The sequence below is a fragment of the Hemitrygon akajei genome, chromosome 10 (assembly GCF_048418815.1).
Source record: "Hemitrygon akajei chromosome 10, sHemAka1.3, whole genome shotgun sequence".
Classification (NCBI taxonomy): Eukaryota; Metazoa; Chordata; class Chondrichthyes; order Myliobatiformes; family Dasyatidae; genus Hemitrygon; species Hemitrygon akajei.
This window is the reverse complement of record NC_133133.1, coordinates 82,728,772-82,756,730: the sequence shown is the minus strand read 5'-3', so window position 1 is coordinate 82,756,730 and position 27,959 is coordinate 82,728,772. Positions and strand designations below refer to the sequence as shown.

At 40.7% G+C, this 27,959-nt stretch overlaps 1 protein-coding gene across 1 annotated transcript; it reads left to right on the top strand.

The window, feature by feature from the left end:
* Positions 1-27,852, top strand: LOC140734094 (interferon-inducible GTPase 5-like). Its single transcript, XM_073057678.1, has 3 exons — positions 1-112; positions 2,001-2,132; positions 26,102-27,852. The coding sequence occupies exons 2-3, from the start codon at positions 2,113-2,115 to the stop codon at positions 27,297-27,299; spliced, it is 1,218 nt and encodes a 405-aa protein (XP_072913779.1). The 5' UTR covers positions 1-112; positions 2,001-2,112; the 3' UTR covers positions 27,300-27,852.
* The last annotated feature ends 107 nt before the right edge of the window (positions 27,853-27,959 follow it).

The window sequence follows — 27,959 nt, the reverse complement described above, 5'->3', positions numbered from 1 at the left end:
AAGAGGTACACAGTGGGAATGAGAGGAAGCACAGAATATACAAATCGCGACGGACTGCAGATCAAAGCGGACATTCACTGACGGAGCCTCCTTGATCAAAGATCCGGTGCAGGTAAAGACAAGAATCTGAATGACAAATTGAGTCTATTTATTATTATTATTATAGATTTTAATCTATTATTGATTGAAACAATTCTGGGCAGCGTACCCTACCTGTTTATAAGCAAGGTCTCGTTGTAAACGACCGTAAATCCAATACATAGCGCGAACAATTTGAGAAACCTTCTGAACCGGTGTTACTTTTCTGTCCTTTCTACTGGCGTGTAGGGATTTTACATCGGGGATCTGTAGGTTTCTGAGTGAAACTGAAGTTGAGCATGTAACAATAGCATCAAACTGCCCTAAATTGATGATAAAGAGGTTGGGTGTTTCCAGGAAACGAGAGCTGTCTGAAGCAAATCACGATTCAGAGTGACCCAGGATGCTGCAAACAAGACAGCAGCTTATTGCAAACCGCCCAGAAAACAAGTGAGGAAACAATAATTTTCTGTTTACGCAAACGCGAGAAAATATGCAGGTACTGGAAATGCAAGCAACACACACAAAATGCTGGTGGGATGCAGCATCTATAGGAAAAAGTACAGTTGAGGTTTCGGGCCGAGACCATTCGTTAGTCCCCGTTTACGTTTAGTTCACTTTCCCAGCCTGTCTGACTATTCCCGGCACTGAATGAGATGTCATCACAGGACCGCTTAAAACAAGGTACAGATGGATTAACAAAAGCATCTGACCCGCGGTCTTTGTGGAGAAGTTGTGGAGGCCCAAGCGTTTGTGGGCTCGTCTCTCGAGTTTCAATACCACCAGGTGCCGATGGAAAGATGGCATACAGTTCATATGGAAAGGTTCAGCCAGCCAGAGGACAGTGACCTTGGAAGCTGTTGGAGTCATCTGGCAGAGCGCTGCAACGATGTTTCGTTGTAGACAACCTGAACTGGAGGGTGGGTGGGGTCGGTCGTTCCGCAAAGGAAAGTTGGGAGCTAAAACACAATGCCCCGACCTCACTAGTTCCAGTCAGCAGCGTTCTTAGCCGGATAAGCAGTGGAATCGCTAAAGCACAGAATTCATTGATTGAGTGTGTGCCTTCAGGTTCCTGTACCTCCTCCCTGATGAGGAGCAATGAGAAGAGGGCAAGTCTTGGGTGTTAGGGTTTCTTAATGTTGTTTGCCGCATTTCGGAGGCATCGCCCCTTGACGAAGTCCTGGTTGCTGGGTAGGCTACTGCCCATGATGGGGCTTACTAAGTTTACAACTTTATGCAGCTTATGTTAATCGTATGTAGTGGCTCCTCCAGACCAGCCGTCGATGCAGCCAGTTAGAATTTACTCTCTGGTGTAACATTGTCTCACTCTATTCTAACTTATCAATGCTTTATGGATACAACACTGAAACATCTCATCCTCTTGATTTAGTTTGGTATTTAATCATATCTTTAGTATTTTATTATTTTCTGTAATGACAAGCTATAATTTCAATAAATCATCTTTTTATTTTAATTTAATTGCTATTTCCCTGACAGCTACTATCCAGAAAAATAACATCTTTCTATGAATTGCTTGGAGTGTGAGTGCAAATTTTTATTTTCCCCAAAGTGATTGCCACGGTCTTTCCACTGAGACAGCAAGTGGCACCTTGCGGCACAAGGGTTTCTGTCATTGCACGGCAAGGTAGCAACTGATTTATGTTTGAGAGTCCAGACAACCTCTATTTCTTGAGTTTTATGATAAGTTTTTCTTCCTTGGAACATTGAGAAGGAAGCACGACTGTCCTCACAATCACTTTCTTCAGGTTGACTAAGGCAAGGTGAGTCAATGCAGTTGCATATTTTCAAGTTGCTTGCCTGAAACCAACACTTATTAAGGATGATTGTGTGATTTGCCTCAGAGTGTCGGATATGTCTGCTATTAAAACAAAACACACCTCCTTCTCTGTCATCTCTTCTAGAAGTAGAAAAATCACGGAAGGAAAGTCAAAAAGGCTCCCCTGAGCATTCATTTAAAGCCCCGTAGGCACCAGATCATTATACACGCCAGCCAACAAAAGACGGAGATCAGGAATGGGAGGTTCAAGCTCCAGGTAGGTCTGAAATTACGCACTTTGTTTCTTCCCAGCTCTCCTGCATCAACAAAACCTGCCAGAGCAGATGCCGTACAGTGTTCAGCTTTCTCTTTAGAACAAGGCAGATCTGGCTCTCTGGCAGATTAAATCCTTTTTATTTGTTTTTGAGATGTGGACATGGACATCAAGAACATCATAGAGTAGGGTACATGGCCGGCACAACATTGTGGGCCAAAGGGCCTGTAATGTGCTGTAGATTTTCTATGTTTCTGTGTAACAGCAGTTATTACAAGTTTCTAACAGCCTGTGAGCATGTGGCTGGGACCTGCCTTCTTGAAAAGCTGCATTGTGGATCAATCTGATCCCATCTTGGGGTTGGCTCACAATTTTATCACAGTAGACCTGGCAACATAAAAGGAGCAACAATAGCTTTCCTCAGAAGCATGGTGCATGATGGAGATGAAGATACATGAGGAAATGTTACCTCATACTAAAGCCCTGGTCCATTCTCTTAGTGGACATTTTATTGTAGAATAGCATAAACAGCCAGCATCATTAAATCTTGCGAGTATGATTCAATGTTTTGGGCAGCATATGGTGTACCAGTCCAACTTCTTAAGTGCTGCTGGAGCTTGATTCATTGTAGGAAAGTGAGGGGTAATCCTGCATTCATGTGACTTCTGCCTCACAGGTATTAGAAGGCCTTGGGGTGTCAAGAAATAAGTCACTCACTGGAGGATACTGTTACAAGAATTATCCTTTGTAAAAATTATCAGTGAGGCACAGAGAATTTGTAATTACCAACAATAACTTTTATTTTCTCAATTAAAAAGTACGTGGGTTCACAAACTACCTACATGCGTGAAAACTACAGGAATCCCTGACCCTCCATAAACAGTCAATGAAGAGAAAAGGTATTACCCAAGAATGGAGTCTATGCTGGCCAGGCGTTCCTCTTGGTCCCAATCTCCACATGTGGGGTCATCCATGTCTGTGATGGCTGGTCTCTGGTTACTGTAGAGTTATTGCCCCTGTGTATTTGGAGTTCCTGACTCTTGTACTGTTTCTCTTCAATTGAACTGTTGGATCTCTATCCCATTGGCTCAAGCTCACCTGAGCTATCTGGTTCTCCTTCTTACTGGTCATTGTACAGGGCTACAACTAACATTGGTTCTGCCCACCCCAGCCTTGTGTATGAGTCTTTCAACTCTGACTGGTCTGAACCAGTTAAATGAGGCAACCCAGACAGAGTGATGAGATTACCGATTGCTTCTTTGGTAGGTCTGGCATGTTACATAATAAGTAGCTACTCCTCCAAAGATGGTCTCAGACTTAGCAGGTCATTACCTGAAGCTTCCTGTGGCCACATTCAATTGCTCTGCTTAGATTATCTAAGAGCAAGAATCAGTTCAGAATCCACAAAATGGAGGGAAGAAAGATAACTAGTTTGTCTGCTTCCCTGTCCTTCATTAGACTGTAGATTCTTCTATCCAACATCTCCCTCCACTTATCTTAGGATCATTATCCTCCTCTCAAACAGTTGAACCCCAGCAGGTGCACAACACTTGCATTCTATAAATAATATTAACATTTACTTACTAAATTCACACATTTTATACTGACAATCATCTCTGCTGTTTCATGAAAGCATTATCCTCAATTTTCTTTCCATTATTTCGGCCTTCCAACTTTTCAGTTGATATACATTGAGTAAGACAATTATCAGGGTACATAAAATTAATAAATATTACAACAGCATGTGATATTATTCTTGCCCACAGATGAATTTGAACATTTGTCCCCCAATTGGAAATCTTAATCCAAAAGCCTGGTCGCTCAATATTTCATTTGCCTTACCAGCATGTGTTTTTAATTACTTTAGTGTGTTTAGTTCATTGATGAATTATCTCTCTGGCCCCCTCCACAACACGTGTCCAGTCTGCAGTCAAGTGATGAATTGGTGGCAATTCAGTAACAACATAGTGCTACAGATATTCATCTATTCATCTGTATCAGTGTGTTGGATCTTGAAGTTCTCCTTCATACAAGTTTGAGTCCTCTATTTCTCCTTTTCTGGACCACATTACCCATGTCAGTTGAGAAGATATGTTTTTTATTTTTGTTCACTGAGTGTTTTCCAAGCAATGATATAACTGTTGACACATCTGTCCGCTGCACTGGCTCTGGAACAAGACTGACCATGGCCCCAGTCATGGTTAATGCCTGTAACACACAAGGGTATTATCTGTTATTCTTCCCAGTTTAAATCTTAAATTATTTTAAGACCATATTTTCTATTTGCTTTGCTAGACTATTCAATCTGGCCTCCCAATTGTCTTTGGACTCAAGGCATCCATTTTTCCTTACCCAATTTTGTTTCCAGATAGGAGGGACAAGCATTCTCATATCTTCCTTTTCCTTTGATTTTTTTTTTGACAAAACTTCCCTGGTTCTCAGGATGAGGGAACTGAAAATCACCCCCTTGATAGGACCTGTCCCCATCTTCATGGAACAGTTGTTTCATCCTCCAGTCTCCCAGATCAGGGCTATCATGTACATCAATTGTTATGTGCTGATGGTGATAACGTTCCTTTTCTTCCCCACCAATTTCAGCTGGTTGATATGGTGGCAACCACTTTGATCTGGAGAAGTCAGTACTTTGTACACTGAAGGACTTCATAGGGCCCTGCAAACTTTGGATTTAAAAAGGAGGTGGGTTGATATATTCTAATCATCACTCTTTGTCCTGGGCTTAATTCTATGGGACTGACTTTTGAGGTAAAGTAGGCTTTACTCTGTTGCTTTTTCTTTCCTATTTGGTGGGCTGCCACATAATTGGCCTCTTTCACTGTCTCTACCAATTATTATACACACTTTTCTGATACAATCCTGTTGATTTTGGGTTCTGACAAATCTAATCCTAACAACTCCTCCAATCCTGTCGTGTCTGTTCCAGTCTTGAATTTATACGGGACTTAACCAGTTGATGATGTCACTGTATCCCTTATTATCATCAAGGCACAAGGCAAAACTACTTGCCACGTTGTTCATGGTCCATGTTGTCGCACCATTTGTGCAATCATATTTTTTAGCGTTTGATTCATCCTTTTCACAATTCTACTTGACTGTGGTCTATAGGGTGTATGAAATCTCTGCTTAATCCCTAAAAGTGCCATGACATCTTGAATTACCTAGGCCATGAAGTGTGTGTCTTGATCCAATTCGCTACTCCAGGGTAGTCCCCAGTGAGTGAATATCCTTTCCAATAAGATTTTTGCATGGCCTCTTGCTGAGTTTGTCTTAGCCAAGAAAGCTTCCACCCACTTCATAAAGGTTTCTATTACTATCAGAATATACTGTATTTGTATCCTCCTGAGGTGGCTGGCAAGTGGCCAACATAATTTATCTGCAAATTAGTTCAAGGCCCTTCCACTGGTTTGGTGTGTCAAAGGGCTCCTTTCTTTACATTTCTTTCAGGATTATATTGTGCACAAATCAAGCATTTTTTGACATAATGCTCCACATCATCCTTCATCCTAGGCTGCCAACACACCTCCTTTATTTTTTTCCAAGGTGCCTTCGGCTCATTGGTGTCCCATATTTCATGGTACCAGTGGATCATCTGGTTTCTTCCTCCCTATGGAATCACAAGCTTTCCTTCATGAAGGTCAACTCCATCTTTGACAAACACTCCCTTATGCTCTTTGTATTTTTCAACCCTGCACCTTCTATCAATTTTTAAAATTCATTATCTTTCTAGTGCTCCTCTGTTAAATCCATAACCTTTATCTGTTGTTCTTTCTGCCTCCCAATCTCCCCAATCTGTGGCTGCCATTCCTGCCCAAGTAAAGCACCTTGCTTTGCCAATTTGTCAGTCTTTCCCTCAGGAGATAGTTTAGAGTAGGCTTTCAGCTTTATGACTCCATATTCCTTTCCCTTTACCTCCTTAAATATGCATTGTAATAAAGCAGCAGATGGGAAGGGTTTCCCGTCAGCTGAAACAAACCTTTTGGCTTCCCACAGAGGCAAATATTCTGTAAGGCTATTACAAACGTATAGGCTAACAGAGTGTATGACTGACCCTGGCAGAAAACATTCTGGCTGGTTGATCACATACTCTATAGCTGCCAATTCTGCTGCCTGTGCACTTATGGTTTTGGGTAACCTTAAAGCTATACTATATAATTCCTGACCATGTTCACCGTCTACATATATGCCACACCCAGTTCTCTTCTCACAATCCTGTACTGATCAGGAACGACCTACAAAAATAATTAAAATGGGGTTTTTCTTTTTCCGTTGTATTTTTGTTTTCAGGCATTACTTTATCTGACCTGCTTCCACTCCTTCCTTTTTTTTGATACAATTGGTCCTTTGGGTTCATTTGCTATCATAACTTGACACTCATGTTCACTTCCTTGGTACACCAGATTATTGGCTAACATGGAGGTAGTGTTTACTTGTTTTACATTAATATTTCTTCCTTGCAGCTGCAATGTCCATCGAGCAATTCTGTTTTGGCTTACTGAACCATCTTTAATTCTTCTATTTAACAGTCATTGTATAGGGATATGTTCTGTCAGTCTTGTAAGTGGATTACATCTCACTCTATGTAGGCAAAACATTGTACTGCCCAGAAAACAGCAAACAAGTGTTTTTCACTTACATTATACCCCTGTTCTACTGGTGAGAGCATGTGTGATGCATACACTACTGGTCTTAACTTCCCATGTGTCTCCTCTAATAGCATGGCCGAGAGTGTGGTATCATTTGTAGCCACTTGCAATGAGAATGGCCCATTCGGATTTGGAGTTTTTAAAGCAAGTGCAGTGGCCAACGCTTGCTTCAGAGCTGTGATGGCTTGATCTGTCCTGATTTTCATTCCCATGCCACATTCTTTTTCAGTAACTCCATTAAAGGAACTGCTTTAGTGGAAAATCCATCAATGTGATCCTTACAGTAGCCTACCAGCCCCAGAAAGGACTATAGCTCTTTTAGGTCTCAGGGACCAGGGGAGTTTCATAACTGATTCTACTCTTTACTTATCCATTTCTCTTTTTCCCAGGTCAAGATCATTCCCAAATAACTAAATTGTTGTTTCATCACCTGTGCTTTTTTAGGGTATACCTTTGTTCCCAATGCAAGTAATAATTGCAGCAGTTCTGTCAATAGCTGACAAAGTTCCTGCTTGGTTTCAGTCTGAAAAAGTAAATTATTTACATATTGTACCAAGCACTCGGGTTTTGAAAAGTGTTTTAACCCTTTCCCTAAGCTCTGGTGAAATATAGATGGGGACCTATGGAACTCCTATGGCAGGGCAGTCCATTTATACTGCTGAACCTGAATGATAAATGCAAACTTGTATTGACACTCTCGCTCTAGTGGGATCAACCAAAATCCATTATTTATGTCTAAAACTGTGAATCATTGTGCTCTTTCATTTTATTTGACCACTGTCTATGGGTTAGTTGCTACAGTTAGGGCTGTGAACGGGGTTACTTTACTCAGCTCTCGATAGTCTATTGTCAACCTCCAACTACCATCTGGTTTCCTCATTGGCCATATTGGTGAGTTATTCATGGAGGCTACTGGCCTCAGTGCCCCTTATTATACCAAACTCTGTATTCCCTTACCTACATCTTCCTCTGCTTTTTTTGGAAACCTATATTGCTTCTGTGGTTTCGAGTTGGGACCTCGTATACACACAATGTCAGCCATCTTTCCGCAGCCATGCTTGTGCCATGCAAATGCCCCCGAGTTTTGTGCAATAATTTGATGCACCATCTGCACTGGATGAGACTGGGATTCAGGGCCAGGGCGAGGACTAAGACAAGGAAAGTGGGACCAGGACAAGGAACTTGGAACTAGGTGCCTGGGCTAGGACTCTAAGCCAGAGACTGGACAGGGACCCGGAACCTGAGTCTTGACTTGGGCTCGGACCCCGGATCTAGGCGAGGTCAAGACATGGCTACAGGACTGGATGTGGAACTCCTGCACAGGACAAGGCACATGGACAGGATGAGAACACAAAGCCATGACTTGGACAGGACGAGGTTCTTGGACTAGGCTTAGACAAGACAAGGTTCTAGGACTTGGTTTGGACAGGATGAGGAATCTCAAGCACAGGACGAGGCACCAGAACTGGATGAGGACATGAAGCTCAGACTTGGACAGGGAACACGGTACTCCAGAACAGAGCCTGGACAAGGACCCGGAACCTAGGTCTTGGTTGGAACTAGGAACCCGGGTCTAGGCTAGGACAAGATGTGGGTACAGGTCATGGCGTGGCTACAGGACAGGACAAGACACAAGGATGGGATGAGACTCATTGACGGGATGAGAACACGAAGCCTTGACTAGGTCTTGGGAGACAGGAAACACAGAGCCTAATTCTTGGGCAGGATGCAGAACTCCTGGGCAGGCAAGGCCTCAGGCAAGTTTTCAGAAGGAAGGGAAGGGACCAGACCGGCCAGGAATCCTCAGTTTGCAGAGGTATTTATGTGCCAGTGCAAAATGAGAATCAGGTGCCTCAATTAAGATACACCAATGGTACCAGGGAAAACAGGAAAAACTGGAATAAGGATCGATGAACCGGACCGTGAACTGGAATGTGGATTTCATGGACCGGACCATGACAATTAGTGATGTTGACAGTGGTCAGGGATCCTCCAGTGTCCCATAAAAAGGTAACAGGGTGGCCTCTGACCCTATCACTCACTAGAGGTCTTCCAGTTTCATCCCGCCTTGTGTCACACATCCATGTTGGTGAGGCCTGACACCGTCATTGAAGCTCAGGTTACAATTCTCTGGATGGTAGTGTCTCTACCATTGTTATTTTGTGGGCTCCATCTTTCTGACCCCTCCAAGGGCAAACCACATGGCTGTTCTTTCTTGTCTCAGGTTTAGACATTCTCTCGTAATGTGTCTCTCTTGACCACGGTTATAACATTTAATTACTCCACCTTCAGTTCTCCCTATTACTGGCCCTGTTCCATTTCTTCTGCCCTTCCTTGCCCCTTGACAACATGGCAGGGAAGCACTCAGCGTGGATCCCCTGCCCTCATTTCTCCAGGTAGTTGCCTGACTTTTAACAGCTATCGCCTTCCTATTAGAGTTTAGATGGTCTTTGCATCTCCTTTTCCCACACTCCATTCATTTTCCTCAGTACCCATGCCTCAGTATGTGTGGGTTCAGAAGGATCAAATATTTCCAGTGCCTTAGCAGATTCATCTGAACAGTGAGACACCAGTGTCCTCAATCATCTGTTTGAGGCCTCTGGTCCAAACTGATCTCGATCTAATGCTGCTCCATACACCCCTTGGAACACCATCCATAAACGGAATGCAAATGCAGTGGGATGTTCACCTCTCCTCTGGTAACATTTGGCTAACGTGTCTACTGGGTCCCCTCTGTTAACACCCATAACAGTCAATATTGCGTTCTTTGGTTCCCGCACCATGTCGTTGGCAAAGCTGAGTGTATATTTGGATGCAAAATCATTATAATCAGTTTCCTTTCCTCGGAGTCATCTAGGCCATGTATTACTCTCTCTGACTAGTGGTTTGGAAAAGCTCTCGAGGATCGTCTCCGAGCAGACATGTCCCGATATCTTTAGCAATATCTCTAAGCTGCTGTACCCCAGACAGTGTGGTGTATGTTATATTCTGATTTTGATTTGCTCCCCCTGCTCCCCCTCCCTGATAGTAACAAGGGGTGCCAATTGTGCAGATGATAGCACTGGCTCCTGTTGGTAGGGTGTTGGTGGCAGTTCCTCGGAAAATAATGCTTCATAATTATTGTAACCGTATCTAGTAGCTTCATTTGCTAAATCATGTCAATCAATGTCTCCATATTTACCTTCCTCCCCCTTTTCAGATCCAAAGCACATATTATTCCTCGCTGTGCAGCAAGTTGGTCCTGCAGGTTTTGAATCTGCTTGAAACACTTTGCATGATCGTTAGTGTTACCCTGCCATTCCTGTGCTGATTTCTGAATCACACTCATAGCCATTTTTAAATCACTGCACAGTTTTGTTAATCCTTCCAGTTCATCCTTCACCAATTTGTTTACTTCCTCTAGTTTACTTTTTTCATTAAGTAAGTTCTCACACTTCAATTGAAACTGGTTCATATGCATTGTCCATGCGTCTATGACCCTGTAAATCAGTAACCCTTTCTCTAAATGTTTCCAGTTCCTTTTGGAGCCTTTTGTGTTCACCTTCTAATCTTTCTTGCTTGGCTTCTACTTGATGCTGATATTCTAAAATTTTCTGCCGTAACCTAGCTCACTCAGCTTCTGCTTTATGATGACATTCGTTTTCCAATTCTAATTTGTGCCATTCTGCCTTAGCATTTTGTCGTTATTCTATCAAATCCTCAATTAAACAGCCAAATCGTTGGCTGGTTTTGTAATTGTTTAAACTTCCTGCTCAATAACTTCCCTTGAGCAATTTTCCACAGGGCATCTCCAGCAGTTTTCCCTTCACAGCCAGGGTGACCGACAAACTCCTCATGTTGTGACCATTTCCTCAACACGTATTTCTGGAGGCATCCACTCCAATCAAAACAATCTAAGTCCTCTGGACTTGCAGAATTTCCTGTATTTTTCATCCTGGGTTGGTAACGCCCATCTCCCCAGTGCCAGACTTCTCTGTACCTCACTCACGTGGTCTGACTCGAGTCTCCCGCTGAACAAAGAGATTTATCTTCGATACCCCACCCATGGATGCCAATTCTGTTACAAGAATTACCCCTTGTAATAATGATCAGAGGCACAGAGATCTGTATTTACGGAGAGATAACTTTTGTCCCAACTAAAAAGCATGTGGGTTCACAAATCTCCTACCTGTGTGCATCCTCCTAGAATCCATGAACAGTCAATGAAGAGAAAAGGTATTACCCGGGAAAGGAGTTGACGCTGGCCAGGCATTTCTCAAGGTCCCGACCTTCACGTGTCCGTGGCATCCTCCTTATCCACAATGGTTGATCTCTGGCTGCTGGAGAGTTATCACCCCTGTGTCTTTGCTCCTGACTCTTATAGTGTTCCTCATCAATTGAACTGTTGGATCTCCATCTCATTGGCTCATGGTCACCTGACCTACCTGAGTCACCTTCTTACTGGTCATTGTAGAGGGCCACAATCAATATTGTTTCATGGTTCTGCCACCCCAGCCTTATGTATTTCAGTCTTTCAACTCTGATTGGTCGAAACCCATTAAATGAGGCAACTCAGACAGACTGATGAGATTACCGTTTGCTTGTTTGGTAGGTCTGGCATTTCACATAATAAGTAGCTACTCCTCCGAGAAGGGTCTCAAATTTAGCAGGTCATTACCTGAAGTTCCTCTTGTCCACATTCAGTTGCTCTGATTAGATAATCCTAGAGCAATAATCAATTCAAACAGCTACTTCTTTGAGAATGGTCTTAGGTTTCGCAGTCATTACCTGGAGCATCTCGTGTCCACATTTAGTTGCTCTGATTAGATAATCCTAGAGCAATAATCAATTCAAACAGCTACTTCTTTGAGAATGGTCTTAGGTTTCGCAGTCATTACCTGGAGCATCTCGTGTCCACATTTAGTTGCTCTGATTAGATTATCTAAGAGCAAGAATCAGTTCAAAGTCCACAAATTGGGGGGAAACAAAGACAACTGGTTTGTCTGCTTCCCCTGTCCTTGATTAGACTGTAGTTCCTTCTGGCCAACAATGCCAGGACTTTGACCTTATTGATTCCTCTTCCGACCACCATTTTCATTTTTCTGGTCTTGCCAAATACTTGATCAGTGAGGAATTTAGCTACAATACTGAAATGAAGTGCTTAGATTCTCTTCTGGAGATTTTTTAGTTGAATGAGTTTTACCACTGTTTTGGTTATTCTCTATCTGAATGCTTCTTAGCCCTTTCATATTTTCAAGTTAATCTCTGTTATTTCTAATTGACATGTTGACTTCAGAATCTGGAAATATTCAGGCCATGAGATTTTGCATAGCTCCAGAACAGTCAACCTTTTATTCCTTCTTTCATCTTTCATCAGGCCAACACTTTCCCAGTTATCTCATCACCCAATGGATTCTTTTGAATGTAGGGGAGAGTGAATGGCCCATGGGAAACTGAGATTGTCACAGAGAGAGATTGCAATCTCCATCCAAACAACACAGAGAGAATTAAACCCACTTTACTGGATGCATGAGCCAGCTGCATTATCTGAAGTACCGTAGAGTCACCTCACTGTCTGTTGTTATGTTATATGGAGGTAGGAAATGGTATATTTTCATTGTGAGTGAAATTGAATTTTGTCCTTCAGCAAAGATCGAACTTTTGACCCTGTAGTGAAAGGAAGTCATCTATAAGGCACTAAAGATGGTTGGCTTGGCAATGAGTTGAATCATCTGTAACAACCTGCATCTCCGGTTCAATCCTTTGCATTGGTTCTGTCCTCAGAAATCGAAACATTCTCTTTGTGGTCAAATAGGTCTACTGAGCTGCTGCGGTTTCTCTCATTTCTCAACAACATACAAGTTGTAATGTTAGTTGGCCAATGTAAACAGTTGGTTTGTAGGTTAGTTGAAGGTAAATAAAAGGTTGTGTCAGTTGATAGACAGGTGTACAATGAATAACAGGTTGCTGGGAATTAGGTGGAATGAAGGCATTGCTCTGAGGGCCAGTCTACTGAGTGGGATGGATAACTTACTGTGTTGCAGGAAAGGAGAAGAAAATGCAGAAAAAATGAAGATGCAAAAGAGCAACAAACACAACCATCATTGTTTAGACCATAAGGCATAGGAGCAGAATTTACCCCATTGTGTCTGCTCTGCCACTCAGTCATAATGGAATTATTATTTTTCTCAACCCCATTCTCCTGCTTTCTCTCCCTGATCTTTTATGACCTTACTAATCAAGAGCTAGTCAACTTCCACTTTAAATACTGTATACCCAATGACATTGCCTCCACTACTTTCTGTGGCGTTGAATTTCACAGATTCACCACCCTCTGACTAAAAAGATTCCTCTTCTCCATTCTAAATGGATGGCCTTGTGTTCGAAGGCTGTGACCTGAGGAAACGGACACTGGAGCTACTGGAAACATCTCCTCCGTATCCACCGTAACCAGGCTTTCATTATTTGGTAAACTCTCCACAATTCTTCTAAACTCTCATGAATACAGGCCCAGAGCTACCAACCACTTCTCAGACATTAACTCTTTCATTCCCTGGGACATCTTCATAAATATCCTCTGGCCCCTCTACAATACTAGCAAATCCATTCATAGTTACAGGGCCCAAAATCTGCTCACATTACTTCAAGTATGGTTTGATCAATGCCTTATAAAGCCTCAGTGTCACATCCTTCCTATAATTATTCTAGTCCTCTCAAAATCAATGCTAAAATTGCATTTGCCTTCCTTACCACTGACTTAACCTGCACGTTAACTGTTAGGGATTCCTGCACAGGGACACCAAAGTCTCTTTGCTCCTCTGATTTATTAATTTGTTCTATGTTTACAAATAGTCTTCACCTTTATTCCTACTACCAAAATGCATGACCATACACTTCACTACACTGTATTCTTCTTTGCCCATTCTTCTCATCTGCCCAAGTCCTTCTGCAGAATACCTGCTTCCTCAACACTACCTGCCCCTTCACCCATCTTTGTATCATCCAAAAATATGGACAGCCTACACATTTGGCCACAAAGTCACCGGTTCCATAATCCACGTGATTAACGTTTAATGTGAAATCCATCACTGAACTGAACAGAACACTACTTGTCACTGACAGCCAACCAGAAAAGGAAGAACGAGCTGATGTTTCAGGCCGAGACCCTTCATCAGGACTCTTCATTGCTACTCATAGATATGTACTGCCTGACCTGCTGAGTTCTTCCAGCATTTTATGTGTTACCTTTATTCCCACTCTTTATTTTATGGCAGTCAGCCAATCATCTATTCGTGCTAGTTTTTTTTTTCCTGGGATCTTATCTTATCTTGTTTCCAGCCTTCTATGCAGCATCTTGTCAAAGGCCTTCTGAAAATGCAAGTAAACAACATGTACTGTCTCTCCTTTATCTATCGTGCCTGTTATTTACTCAAACAATTCCAACAGATTTGTCTGTCAAGATTTCCATTCAGGAAACCATTCAGAGTTCTACCTATTTTATCATGAGAAGGACTTAAACCAATTAGGCAAATGGGTGAAGAATTAGCAAATGGAATACAGCTTTAGCAAGTATATGGTCATGTGCTTTGGTAATAAAAATAAAAGTATAGACTATATTATAAATGGGGAGAAAATCCAAATATTGGGAGTCATTGGGCAGGATTCCCTAAAGGTTAGTTTGAAGGTTGAGCCAGTGTTGAGGAAAGCAAATGCAATGCTGGCATTCATTTTGAAAGGACCAGAATATAAAACCAAGGATGTAATGCTGAAGCCTTATAAGGCTTTGGTGAAGCCCCCTTTATGTATTGTGATAAGTTTTGGGCTATTTATTTAAAAAAGGATGTGCTGACACTGGAGAAGGCTTAGAGAAGGTTCATGAGAATGATTCTAGGAATGAAAGGATGAATGTATGAGGAGCGCTTGATGGCTGCGAGTCTGTATTTGCTGGAATTTAGAAGAATGAGGGTGAATGCTATTGAATTGTATTGAATGTTGAAATGCTTCGATACAATAGACATGGAGAAGATGTTTTCTATGGTGGGGGGGGGGGGGTGTCTAGACCAAAGGGCGTAGTGTCAGAATAGAAGGGCGTTAATTTACAATGTAGATGAGGAGGAATTTCTTTACCCAAAATTCATTACCACAGGCATCTGTGCAAGCCAGGTTGTTGGGTGTATTTAAGGAGGTGGTGCTTGTTCAGTCAGGGCATGGAAGCTATGGGTAGAAGGCAGGAGAATGGAGTTGAAAGGGAAATGGATCAGTTATGGCAGTGCAAACTTGTAGGGCCAAATGGACTAATTCTTCTCTTATGTCTTGTGCTCTAATTATTCCCTGAAACTCCAGCCATTACTGTTCTATCTTCCCTGCTAGTATCCCCTTCGGAGGAACTTTGGCCAGCTCCTCTCTCATGCTTCTATTTTCCTTTATTTTACTGTATTAGTGATACATCCAATTTTAACTTCTCCTTCTCAAACTGCAGGTGTATTCTATACTATTAGGATGACTGTCTCCTAAAGGTTCTTTTACCTTAGGTCCCTTAATCAAATCTGATTGACAATGCAACACCCAATCCAGAATTGCCTTTTCCCTCACAACCAGAAGTTGCTTGAAAAACCAATTTTATAGGCATTCTACAAATTCCTTCTCTTCGGATCCAGTACCAAAGTGATTTTCCAATAAACCTGCATATTTTAATCTCCCAAGACCATAACATTACCCTTTCCTATCTCCCATTGCAATTCCCATTACATTACTCTACACACTGCATCCACAAAGGAAATAGCCTTATGAAGGACCCCATGCACTCCTCATACAATCTCTTCTCCCTCTTGCTGTCTGGGAAAAGGCTCCGAAGCATTCGGGCTCTCATGACCAGACTATGTAACAGTTTCTTCCCCCAAGCTGTCAGACTCCTCAATACCCGAAGCCTGGACTGACACCTTGCCCTACTGTCCTGTTTATTATTTATTGTAATGCCTGCACTGTTTTTGTACACTTCATGCAGTCCTGTGTAGGTCTGTAGTCTAGTGTAGCTTTCTCTGTGTTGTTGTTATTGTTTTTATTTTTTACGTAGTTCAGTGTAGTTTTTGTACTGTGTCATGTAACACCATGATCCTGAAAAACATTGTCTCATTTTTACTATGTACTGTACCAGCAGTCATGGTCGAAATGACAATAAAAGTGACTTAACTTGTACCGCACACCATTGCTTCCGTTTGGAGGCCTCTATATAGCTCCCATCGGGGTCTTTTTTAAAAAAAAACCCTTACAGATTCCTAACTCTACCAACAAGTATTCTACATCTTCCTATCATATGCTCTCTTTTTTAAGTGACTTGATTTATTTGTTTTAACCAATAAAGCCTTCTTTATGCTTCTTAACAATAAAGCCTTCTCTCTGCTTAGCTGCCTGTCCTTTCAAAATGAAGTGCATCCTTGGTTGTTAAGCTCCCAGCTGTGATCTTTCAGCCATGACCCAGTGATGCCCACATTGTACCTGGCAATTTGTAATTGTGCCATCAGGTCATCTACTTTATTATATATACATCATGTATTCAAATATAACAAATTCAGTACTGTATTCACTATTCTTTTCAATTTTATCTCCATGTTGTCCAAAGATGATTTCTTATCCCTTTTTAAATTTTATCTTATTAATTACTCTGGAGATTTCTGTAAACTCTCCTACATTCTCTGTTCCTTTAATGTTATTCTCACACTTCCAGCATGTTAAACCCAGCCACTATTATTTAGTTTAAAGCCCTAACCACAGCCTTAGCCATGTGATTTGTCAGGACCCTGGTCCCAGCATTGTTCAGGTGGAGCCTGTCCCATTGGAACAGCTCCCTTTCTCTAAAACTCGTGTCAATAAGTTCAAACAAGTTCAAAAAAGTTCCACAAGTTCAAACCCACTTCTTCCACATCAAACTTTGACAACACATTTAGCTTTCTGATCTGATTACCCTGTGCAAGTTTGCATGTTGCTCAGGTAGCAATCCACTTGTTCCTGCATTTTAATCTAGTCTGTGGCTTCTTAAATTCCCTTAATGGAACCTCTTACCTTATTCTTCCTACTTCGCTGCTATCCACATGGACTAATAAAGTTGAAACTGACCCCTTCCCATGCCAAATTTCTCTGCAATTCAGATGAAGTGTCCCACACCCATGCAGTCCTGTTGAAGGGTTTCAGCCCTAAATGTCGACTGTACTTTCTTCCATAGATGCTGCCTGGCCTACTGCATTCTTCCAGCATTTTGTGTGTGGGGCAAGTTCAGGGGCTGAGACTCCTCCAGCACTCCTGCTTGGACCCTCCCTCTCTCAAATGCTTCAGTTGCAGTCACACCCTCATGTCCATAATTACAGAGCAATTAGTGCCCAGATGACACTCGCCCTCCCTGATGCATCATGGTGTTTGAAGCTCAGATTCCAGCTCCTCATATTTGAGCACAAGTTGCTCAAATAACTCACACTTGCTGCAGATGTGGTCACCAGGAACCACAATGGGGCACACCAGCTCCCACATCACCTGATCCTGCATCAGTATTTTATTTAATTTGTAACTGAGTATCCTTTTAGTTAAGTATTTATGTACAGTACAGTACAAATATCGTAGGAACCCTAGATACAGTATATATACCTGTGACCTTTGTTCATACTTATGCTACTCTCCTGCGTTTCCTTACCAAAGACCCTGGACTACTCCACTGACCCACTCACACGAAGCCAAACCAAAATCCCCTCCAGGACTTTGGTGTCCACCTGTTCCCACGAAAACCTTAATTCCTCACTCTAACAATAATGGCAGTTCTGCTTAAACCTCACTATTTATTGCCTCGTGAAACTCACACACAAGTAGATTTGCAGATTTCAATGGTTCCCCCTCCCCCCACACAGATCTCACTATTGCTATTCCAAACTCCAGTTTATATGGATTGCATCACTAATCATTGGTATGAATTATTCTTGGTGCCTGCTGAAAGAGTGTGGTTCTTTTTTTGCTATACTCAATGAATTTTTAGCCTGGGATCAAAGAGAGTTTTCATTATGTATGGGAAGAAGTTCTCATGTCCACAATTGAGCTAAGTTGAAAATGAGGTTTGAAGATACAATTGTCCTGGAAAAATCCAAATTAGGCAAAGGTGGGCTGTGAATAAGTGCTTCCTGAGAGCCCGATCGTGGCAAGGCCCATTACTTTGTGATCTTTTATTATTGACAGATTTGATGTTATTAGCTGTACTGGATTTGACACACTTGAGCAATGTTCTGGCTTGTGTAGATTCCTGCATTGAAAGCTAGCTTTAGAGCGAAGGTCTTCTGTACTATATCTTGGAAGTTGCTTGTTCTCATAGCCTTTATATTTATGTATTGCCATCTTCCCTTTGTTGGTATCATGTAGAGTGAATTGAAGTATCTGTATCCAGGTTCCGTGGTGGCATAGACCTGTATATCGAACAACATGCTTGTGAATATTTCAGCTATGTCTTTAGCACTTACGACAGCTGAAGATGACCATGTTCTTGGAAACTGTCCTCTTTTCCCCTCAACTATTTAACTCTGCAACATAATTCAGAGCTTATTGTGCTGAAACTAGATGATTGACTGTGGTATCAAAGGTTCAATTTATTATCAAAGTATGTACTGTTACGTACCCGTGACACATGACAGTGGTATCCTTGTCACTTGACTGGGGTTGAAGTTATACTGGACTTGAGGTAATGGTCTTGTGATGGTGGAGTGATGTCATTTTCCCGCCAGTAGAGGTCATGTGACAGGTTTTTTTTTACAGGTTATAAAAGGAAGACCCACCCTGTCAGGTGGGGCAGTTCGTGGCTAGATTTGCCAAGCTGACTTCATGTCCCTGCGTGATTTAATGTGATGACGCAGTTTAGTTGAAAAATGAAGTTTTATATAATGCCTAAAGTTTAAAAGGTCATTCCCAGTAGTTTCTTTGCTGGTGGAGAGTGAAGATAAGAATTTGGAAGATAAAGATCGAGGAGAATCGATTTTCGAGGTGGATTGGTTTCGACCTTATTTGATCCTCATTCGGAAGGATTTCGTTGACTGTTCTCGTGTTAATCTCCGCTGGGATAGCGGGAGATTGAGAATAGTGTGGAAGGAAGGTCAGTGCCTTTAAGCCGTTATATTCCATAAAAGTATTCGTGGGAAAGTTCGACGCCGGGAATCGAAGGACAACGACGTGGAAGAGAATTTAAATCGCTTTAAAAAGTCTCTCCTTTTAAATGGACTGTGAGCTTTTGAACTTTCAGCATACCGCTTTAAAGAACTTTTTTTTCAATACCGCTTTAAGAACTGTTTGAACTGCAACACTATTAAGAACTGTGAATCTGCCGCACAGCAGCTGAACTCCGGTTAAGCTAATGTTTGTTTACTTTTGGGGGGTTTGTTTTCAGTGTTTAATAAACATGTTGTTTGTTATAAAAACCCTTGCCTATCTCATATATATTTATTGTTGCCTGAATACGTAACATAAATATGGGGGCTGCGTCCGGGATTGGATCGTTTGAGTTTAAATGCTTGTTAACTTTTGAATCGGTGTTTTGGTAACGGGGAATGCTCGATTCTTTTGTTTGATTGGCTTGTGAGTGGTATTCGGCAACGATGAATATTGATGAGTTTCTGGATTCGCCAGCCGTGGATTTGTTAGTGAAGGCGAAAAAAACTGAAGTATCTGAGATTGCTAATAGATTGCAACTTAAAGGTATTTTGAAGACTACATCAAAAGCTGTAATACAGAGGAAAATCGCATCACACTTTGTGGCTTCGGGTGGTTTTGATGAATCGATTTTAGAATTGTTTCCAATAAGTAATCTGGAGATACAGTTGCAAATTGAACAAATGAAGTTGGATCAAAGTAAAGCAGAATTGGAGCGTTATAAATTGGAAGCTGACCAGAAAAAAAGGGAGTTTGAATATGCAATGGTGAATTTAAGGTCTGGGAATCAGTCTTCTGATTCTAAAAAAACGTTTGTTGCTAGCCAAGAAATTAAATTGGTCCCTCCATTTAGTGAAACAGAAGTGGAAAGATATTTTCAACATTTTGAAATTATTGCTCGGATGTCAGACTGGCCGAAAGATAAATGGTCAGTGTTGTTACAGAGTGTAATTAAAGTCAAAGCACAGCAAGCTTACATAGCTTTAACTGCTGCACAAGCATTAGATTATGATATTGTGAAAACGAATATTCTCAAAGCATACGAATTAGTCCCAGAAGTTTATAGGGAAAGATTTAGGAGTTTGAAAAAGTCTGTGGAAAAGACTTATGTGGAATTTGCCTATGATAAAGCTATGTGTTTTGAGAGATGGGTTTCTTCTAAAAATGTAAATGAGGACTATGATACATTGAAAGAGCTGATTGTAATGGAGGAATTTAAAAGAAGCATTCCTGTTGAAGTAAGGACCTACTTAAATGAGAGGGATACTGATAAATTGCAGGACTGTGCTAGATTAGCTGATGAGTATGTTTTAATCCATAAGAATAAATTTCCTCAGGGTAGAATTTTTAAGAGGAAAAGTAATATGGAGACTCAAGGTAAATCAGAAATTAAATCAGAGGTTAATGAGAGAGGTAAGGAGGAAGGAAAACTTGTGAAGGAAAGACAGTTTGGTCTTATTTGTAACTATTGTAAGAAGCCTGGCCATGTAATAGCTAACTGTTTCAAATTGAAAAAGAAAGAGAAGGAAGCAGTTCCAGATGCTTGTGTGCAACATACTGAAGCACCTGTAAAGTTACAGGATTTGGTAAACACAAATGAGGATTTGTTAGAGTCTGACCAAGTTAGAAAGGGATATGATCATTTTATAACTGAAGGGTTTGTATCCTTGAAAGAAGGATCTACTCTGGTGCCAATAAAAATCCTTAGGGATACTGGAGCTTCTCAATCACTGATGTTAGATAATGTGTTGAAGTTTAATGAAGAGAGTGATACTGGTGAGGTAAATTACATAAGAGGTGTTGGAAGTGATTTTATGCCTGTACATTTACATAAAGTAAATTTAAAATCAGGGTTAGTTACAGGATTTGTTAAAGTAGGATTACAGCATAGCTTAGCTGTGAAGGGTATTTCCTTCTTGTTAGGTAATGACTTGGCAGGTGGACAAGTTTTTCCTGAAGTGCATTTGACAATGGAGTCAGAGGAACCAGAGATGAATTCTAACACAGATTCTTCCTGTGTTGTGACTAGAGCTATGGCTAAAAAAATTGATGTGCAGAATGAGGTTGTTACTCATGACTGTTCAACTCAGGACTCGAGTTTTGAGGATGTGTCAGAGACTTTCTTACCTTCGTTGTTTGAACAAGATTCTGGGAGTAAGTCTGACTATGAAGATTTATCTCTGTCTTGGAAGGAGATGATAGCAGAGCAGAATAGAGATCCTGAGATTATAAAATTAAGGGAACAAGCTTTACTAGATAGTGAAATTGAGAAGGTGTCAGTAGGATATTACTTGGAAAAAGGAGTGTTGATGAGGAAGTGGAGGTCGCCTACAATTCCTGCAAGTGAGGAATGGAATGTTGTTTATCAGGTGGTTGTTCCTAAAGTTTATCGGAATGAGATTTTGACTTTAGCTCATAGTGTGCCTTTAGGTGGACATCAAGGGTAAGGAAAACTGTGGACAAAGATTTTAAAACATTTTTACTGGCCTGGTCTAAGAAAAGATGTGGCGATGTTTTGTAAGATGTGCCATACTTGTCAAATTGTGGGTAAACCAAATCAGGTTACACCAGTAGCTCCATTACAACCTATTCCAGCATTTGGTGAACCGTTTTCTAAAGTTATTGTAGATTGTGTTGGTCCATTACCAAAGACAAAAACTGGTTATCAGTATTTGTTGACTATCATGTGTACTTCGTCTAGGTTTCCAGAGGCAGTACCACTTAGGAATATAAAAGCTAAAACTGTGATGAAGGCTCTTATAAAATTCTTTACTTATTTTGGATTGCCTAAGGAAATACAAACTGATCAAGGCAGTAATTTTATGTCTGGATTGTTTCAACAGATAGTTTATAAATTGGGAGCTAAGCAAATCACTTCGTCTGCATACCATCCAGAATCGCAAGGTGCCTTGGAGAGGTTTCATTCTACCCTCAAGAATATGATTAGGACATATTGTGTGGAAAATGAAAGTGACTGGGATGAGAGTATAAACTTACTTTTATTTGCAGTAAGGGAATCGGTACAGGAATCTTTAGGTTTTAGTCCAATTGAACTTGTGTTTGGGCATAGAGTTAGAGGACCTTTAGCTTTATTGAAAGAACAGTGGATTAGTACGGAAGTGCATACTAATTTGTTGGACTATGTTTTGAAATTTAAGGACAGGTTACATAAAGCTTGTAGCTTAGCCAAGGAAAATTTAAAGTTGGCTCAGGAGAAAATGAAAACTTGGTATGATAAGGAAGCTAGGATGAGGATGTTTAAGCCTGGAGATAAGGTGTTGGTTCTTTTCCCAGTGCAGACAAATCCTTTACAAGCTAGATTTCATGGTCCTTATGAAATTGTGTCTAGAATCAATGATGTGGATTATGTAATAAAAACTCCAGATCGTAGAAGGTCAACACAACTTTGCCACATAAATATGATTAAACCATATTTTGGGAAACATGATACTGTGACTGTTGTGGTTAGTGAGAATGAGTTTGATGTAACTGGGAACATGATAGATGATTCATCTGACTTTCATTCTAAATCTAACATTGTTTCTGTTAGGTTACCTAATTCGACCATTCTGGAAAATATGGATGAGAAATTAGCACATTTACAGCTAGAGCAGAAACAACAGATGAAGGAATTGATTTTTAAGTATAAGGATTTGGTTCCAGATGTTCCGAGAAGGACTACTATAGCTTCACATGATGTAGATGTTGGAGATGCCAAACCTATTAAACAACATCCATATAGGATGAACATGGAAAAATGTGAACTTGCTGAGAAAGAAATTGAATACATGCTAGAGAATGAAATTATTAGACATTCTAACTCGAATTGGAGTTCGCCATGTGTTATGGTGCCAAAACCTGATGGTAGTATTAGGTTTTGTACGGACTATAGGAAGGTGAATGCTGTAACGAAAACAGATGCATATCCAATTCCTAGAGTAGATGATTGTGTAGATAAGGTTGGAAAAGCAAAGTTCCTTACAAAGATTGATTTATTGAAAGGGTATTGGTGTGTTCCATTGACGGACAGAGGTAGAGAGATTTCTGCATTTGTAACTCCATCTGGGTTATATGAGTATAATGTTCTTCCATTTGGGATGAAGAATGCCCCAGGTACTTTCCAGAGGATGATTAATTCTGTGATTCAGGGATTGAAAGATACTGATGCTTATATTGATGATTTAGTGACAGGAAATGATACTTGGGAAGCACACATAATTGCGGTGGAGAAATTGTTTGAAAAGCTTTCAAAAGCTAACTTGACTATTAATTTAGCTAAGAGTGAATTTGGACATGCCACTGTGACTTACCTTGGTTATGTTGTGGGTCAAGGTAAGGTGGCTCCTGTTCAGGCAAAAGTTCAGGCAATTTTAGAGATTCCCACTCCGACGGGGAAAAAAACTCTCAGAAGATTCTTGGGAATGGTAGGATATTATCGAAAATTTTGTAAGAATTTTGCTAATGTTGCCCTTCCATTAACTTACCTTCTGCAGAAGAATGTGAAGTTTGTGTGGACAGTGCTTTGTCAGGAAGCATTTGAAAAATTGAAAACAATGATATGTCAACAACCTGTGCTTAAGGCACCTGACTTTGAAAAACCTTTTTCATTAGCTGTAGATGCTAGTGATGAAGCTGCGGGAGCAGTATTGATGCAAAGGAATGAGGGTGATGAGGTTGATCATCCAGTAGCTTACTTTTCTAAGAAATTTAATAAGCATCAAAGAAACTATTCAACAATAGAGAAAGAATTGTTATCTCTTGTTTTAGCTTTGGAATATTTTGAGGTATATGTTGGTACAACTCAAAAACCACTTATTGTTTACACTGATCATAATCCGTTAGTTTTTCTGAGTAAGATGAAAAACAAAAACAGAAGATTGTTAAATTGGAGTTTGATGTTACAAGAGTACAATATTGTGATAACTCACGTTAAAGGTAAAGATAATGTGGTTGCTGATTGTCTATCTTGATGCTGAATGTACAATGTAATATTTTTTCGGAGTGTTTTTTTAAAATTGTAACACTCCTACTGTATTGTATATTGTGTATGTTATATAATTTATACATTTGTTTTTCTTGTAAGTAATTGTTAAAATTTTTGTTCTTGTAAGACCAAAAATGTTTTTTTTGGAGGGAGGTGTTACGTACCCATGACACGTGACAGTGGTATCCTTGTCACGTGACTGGGGTTGAAGTTATACTGGACTTGAGGTAATGGTCTTGTGATGGTGGAGTGATGTCATTTTCCCGCCAGTAGAGGTCATGTGACAGGTTTTTTTTACAGGTTATAAAAGGAAGACCCACCCTGTCAGGTGGGGCAGTTCGTGGCTAGATTTGCCAAGATGACTTCATGTCACTGCGTGATTTAATGTGATGACGCAGTTTAGTTGAAAAATGAAGTTTTATATAATGCCTAAAGTTTAAAAGGTCATTGCCAGTAGTTTCTTTGCTGGTGGAGAGTGAAGATAAGAATTTGGAAGATAAAGATCGAGGAGAATCGATTTTCGAGGTGGATTGGTTTCGACCTTATTTGATCCTCATTCGGAAGGATTTCATTGACTGTTCTCATGTTAATCTCCGCTGGGATAGCGGGAGATTGAGAATAGTGTGGAAGGAAGGTCAGTGCCTTTAAGCCGTTATATTCCATAAAAGTATTCGTGGGAAAGTTCGACGCCGGGAATCGAAGGACAACGACGTGGAAGAGAATTTAAATCACTTTAAAAAGTCTCTCCTTTTAAATGGACTGTGAGCTTTTGAACTTTCGGCATACCGCTTTAAAGAACTGTTTTTTTTTCAATACCGCTTTAAGAACTGTTTGAACTGCAAAGCTATTAAGAACTGTGAATCTGCCGCACAGCAGCTGAACTCCGGTTAAGCTAATGTTTGTTTACTTTTGGGGGGTTTGTTTTCAGTGTTTAATAAACGTGTTATTTGTTATAGAAACCCTTGCCTAACTCATATATATTTATTGTTGCCTGAATACGTAACAGTACACAGAATACAACTGAGATTTTTCTTCTCCAGATAGCCATGAAATAGAGGGAAAAAAATTGCAGTCATTGAATGAAAAGACATCAAACCACACTCTCACCCCCCACATGAAGAAAAAGAAACAGAATTCACAAGCCCTAAATCCTTCCTCACACAAAAACTAACAGGTCTCCTACTCAGGCATCTCAAACCTCTCAAACAGGTCTCAAACCAATAACCCAGAAGCTTTCCCTGCAAAAAAAAGTTGATGATTACAACAAACACCCAACCCCTCTTTCGCACACTAAATTTAATAGATTGCTCACATGGAGAAATGCCAACAAGAACATCAGACCCAAATTACCAACACCCTCCCTCACCCATAAAAAGTAACATATCACCCACCTGCCAATCAGCAACAAGTAAAACAGAAAAACTGAAAGATGCCTATAAACTGCCATCCACACTATTAATATCATATGTCTCGGCATTTCAAAATCCGCCTCCGTCAGAATTGAGGAGAGCGACAGTTCAAACTCATCCCTTTGTGGAGACTGACTGCTGAGCCAGCAGCTCCTGTGCAGTGATTGCTGATCCGTGAAAAGTGTATCAATGAATGAAGCATGCCAGGTCTGAAATGAGTTGTTTCCATTCCCATTGATGCATTGTACTACCGACAGGACGCATCAACTGCATAGGAACCTCTGATAACCACTCCTCTTCTGCACCCTATCAGACAATTACCTGTGCCCCTCACAATATAGGGCTTCATGTGCTCCAAATCACCATTCACTAACTTCACCTGCAATACCAGTTCAGAGAGGCAAGAGTTTAAATAACCTTGTTCGAGAGAGAGAGAGATGACATGGTGAAGCAACATGGATGAATGGAAACAAAATGGTAGAAGAATGTGAAGTTGCTGCTCTATGGACAAACAAGCTTTATAAGCACGAGGTCAAGTCTATAAATAGTTAAATCAATGGTGGTTAAGCAAAGTCAAAACATTAACTTATGTACATTACAATAACAAACTGTATAGATAGCTATTTGTTAGCAAATTGTAACAGCAAAGAGCGCTTTGGCCATTACTAGGATTGACATGAAGATGTTCTGTCAATGCCATGACATACAATATACTGCAAATGGAAGCTGTTTCAGTTGAGAACTTAAATGGAACATATTTTCTTTCAGTGAACAGGTGCCAGGGACCAATACAACTTCATTCTTCACACTGGAAGAGCTAAGCAAACTAAAGGCTGATTTTGAAACAAGTGGGGTGGAAAAAGTTAAACCACTGATAGAGAAGAAAGTAACTGATCTGGACAAAACAGAGCTTAACATCGCAGTGACAGGAGAATCAGGTACAGGAAAATCCACCTTCATCAATGCCATGAGAGGACTTCAGAGCGATGATCTGGGAGCAGCTGTAGTTGGGACCACAGAAACAACAAAGGAGCCAACCGGGTACTCACATCCCATTCTGACCAATGTTCGCTATTGGGACCTGCCAGGGATCGGATCTACACAATTTCCAGCAGCTAAATATCTCACAGAAATGAAATTCAAAAGATTTGATTTCTTTATCATAATCTGTGCTTGTCGATTCAAAGAATGTGATGTAAAACTTGCCAAAGAGATCAAACGGCTGGGAAAAAAATTCTATTTTGTCCGCTCTAAGATTGATGACGATCTTAGGTCCATGAGGAAACAGAGGGTTATTAATGAAGAAGAAGAGCTGGAAAAGATTTGGAGTGACACCGTCAGGAGGTTGGCAGAGGCAGGGTTTCGGGATCCAACTGTGTTCCTGATATCCAGTTTAGAGCCGGATCGTTTTGATTTCATTCGGTTAAATGAAGGACTTGAACGTGATCTAAGCAATGTAAAGAAAAGGATCTTTGTCCTGGCACTGCCAAATCTAAGTGTCAAGATAGTCCAGATGAAATATGAGATTCTGATAAAATATGTCTGGATGTATGCAACACTGTCTGGGGGATTGGGAGCGGTCCCAGTTCCAGGCTTTTCTCTAGCTTGTGATATCGGTATATTGATTGGAGCCATTGTCCACTTCCGGAGATGCCTGGGTCTGGATGATGCTTCTCTTCAAAGATTGGCCAAGAGAGCAGGAAAACCTGTGGAAGAGCTGAAGGCGACAGTAAAACCTCCACTGCTGGGGGACATAACCCCAGATGTAATTATGGGGTTAAGTTGGGGTACTACTGCTGTTGTCGTTTCCCTTCTGGAAATTGCTCTCCACCATGTCCCAGTCATCGGTTCCATTTTTGGAGCAAGTTCATCATTTCTCATGACATTTAAGATGCTGTGTTGTGCACTAGATGATCTTAGAGAGAATGCAGAGAGAGTGGTGAAAGTTGCCTTTGAAACTGATTAACTGAGCTGTATAAACATCTACCCAGTGAGTTTATATCACACCATAGTTAATATTTTTTTTTAAAATGAGATTTAACACCAAATCTTGTAATTCAACTCTATAATGTTCACTTCTACTGCTTTAGTTCCTGGCAATTTTTCTTATCAATTACCTAAGGGGGTGTTCTAAGCTGCAGCATTTGTCAAACCATTGTAAGATTAACAGAATGCTACTCTATGAATGAACATTAAAATTAAGCTATATCTGCTTTCAGAAGTGTACACAAAGAATGTACTCGATAACTATTGGTCTATAGAAGGCACAGCTGGGTGGGTTGCTATTCAATAATCCTTGCATTACTCAGCCAATTACTTGTTTAAGTATATAACTGCATAGGCAAAATGATAGCTGATACTTGGGTGCAGTGAAAAGATGTCTGTATCAAGGTTGTAAACCATTGGTTGAAAGATCAAGTGCCACCCCAACCATCTGTACTAATCTTTGATGTTAACTTACAGGGAAGATTTTCACAGCAAATGTTCAGTGCTTATTGACCTGCTACATTTGAGTTACATTCAAGAGAACCTCTAAATAATAAAAAACATCTTCAGAGAATTTGGGTCAAGGTTCATAGCAATATCCTCGATCAATGATGGCCTTGCACATTTAGTTCTCAAATGA

Bases quoted from the DNA above. Each gene is read 5' to 3' on its own strand.
- LOC140734094 (XM_073057678.1), top strand. From the start codon at position 2,113: ATGGGAGGTTCAAGCTCCAG. The intron at 2,133-26,101 runs GTAGGTCTGAAA...ATTTTCTTTCAG, and splicing joins ATGGGAGGTTCAAGCTCCAG to TGAACAGGTGCCAGGGACCA.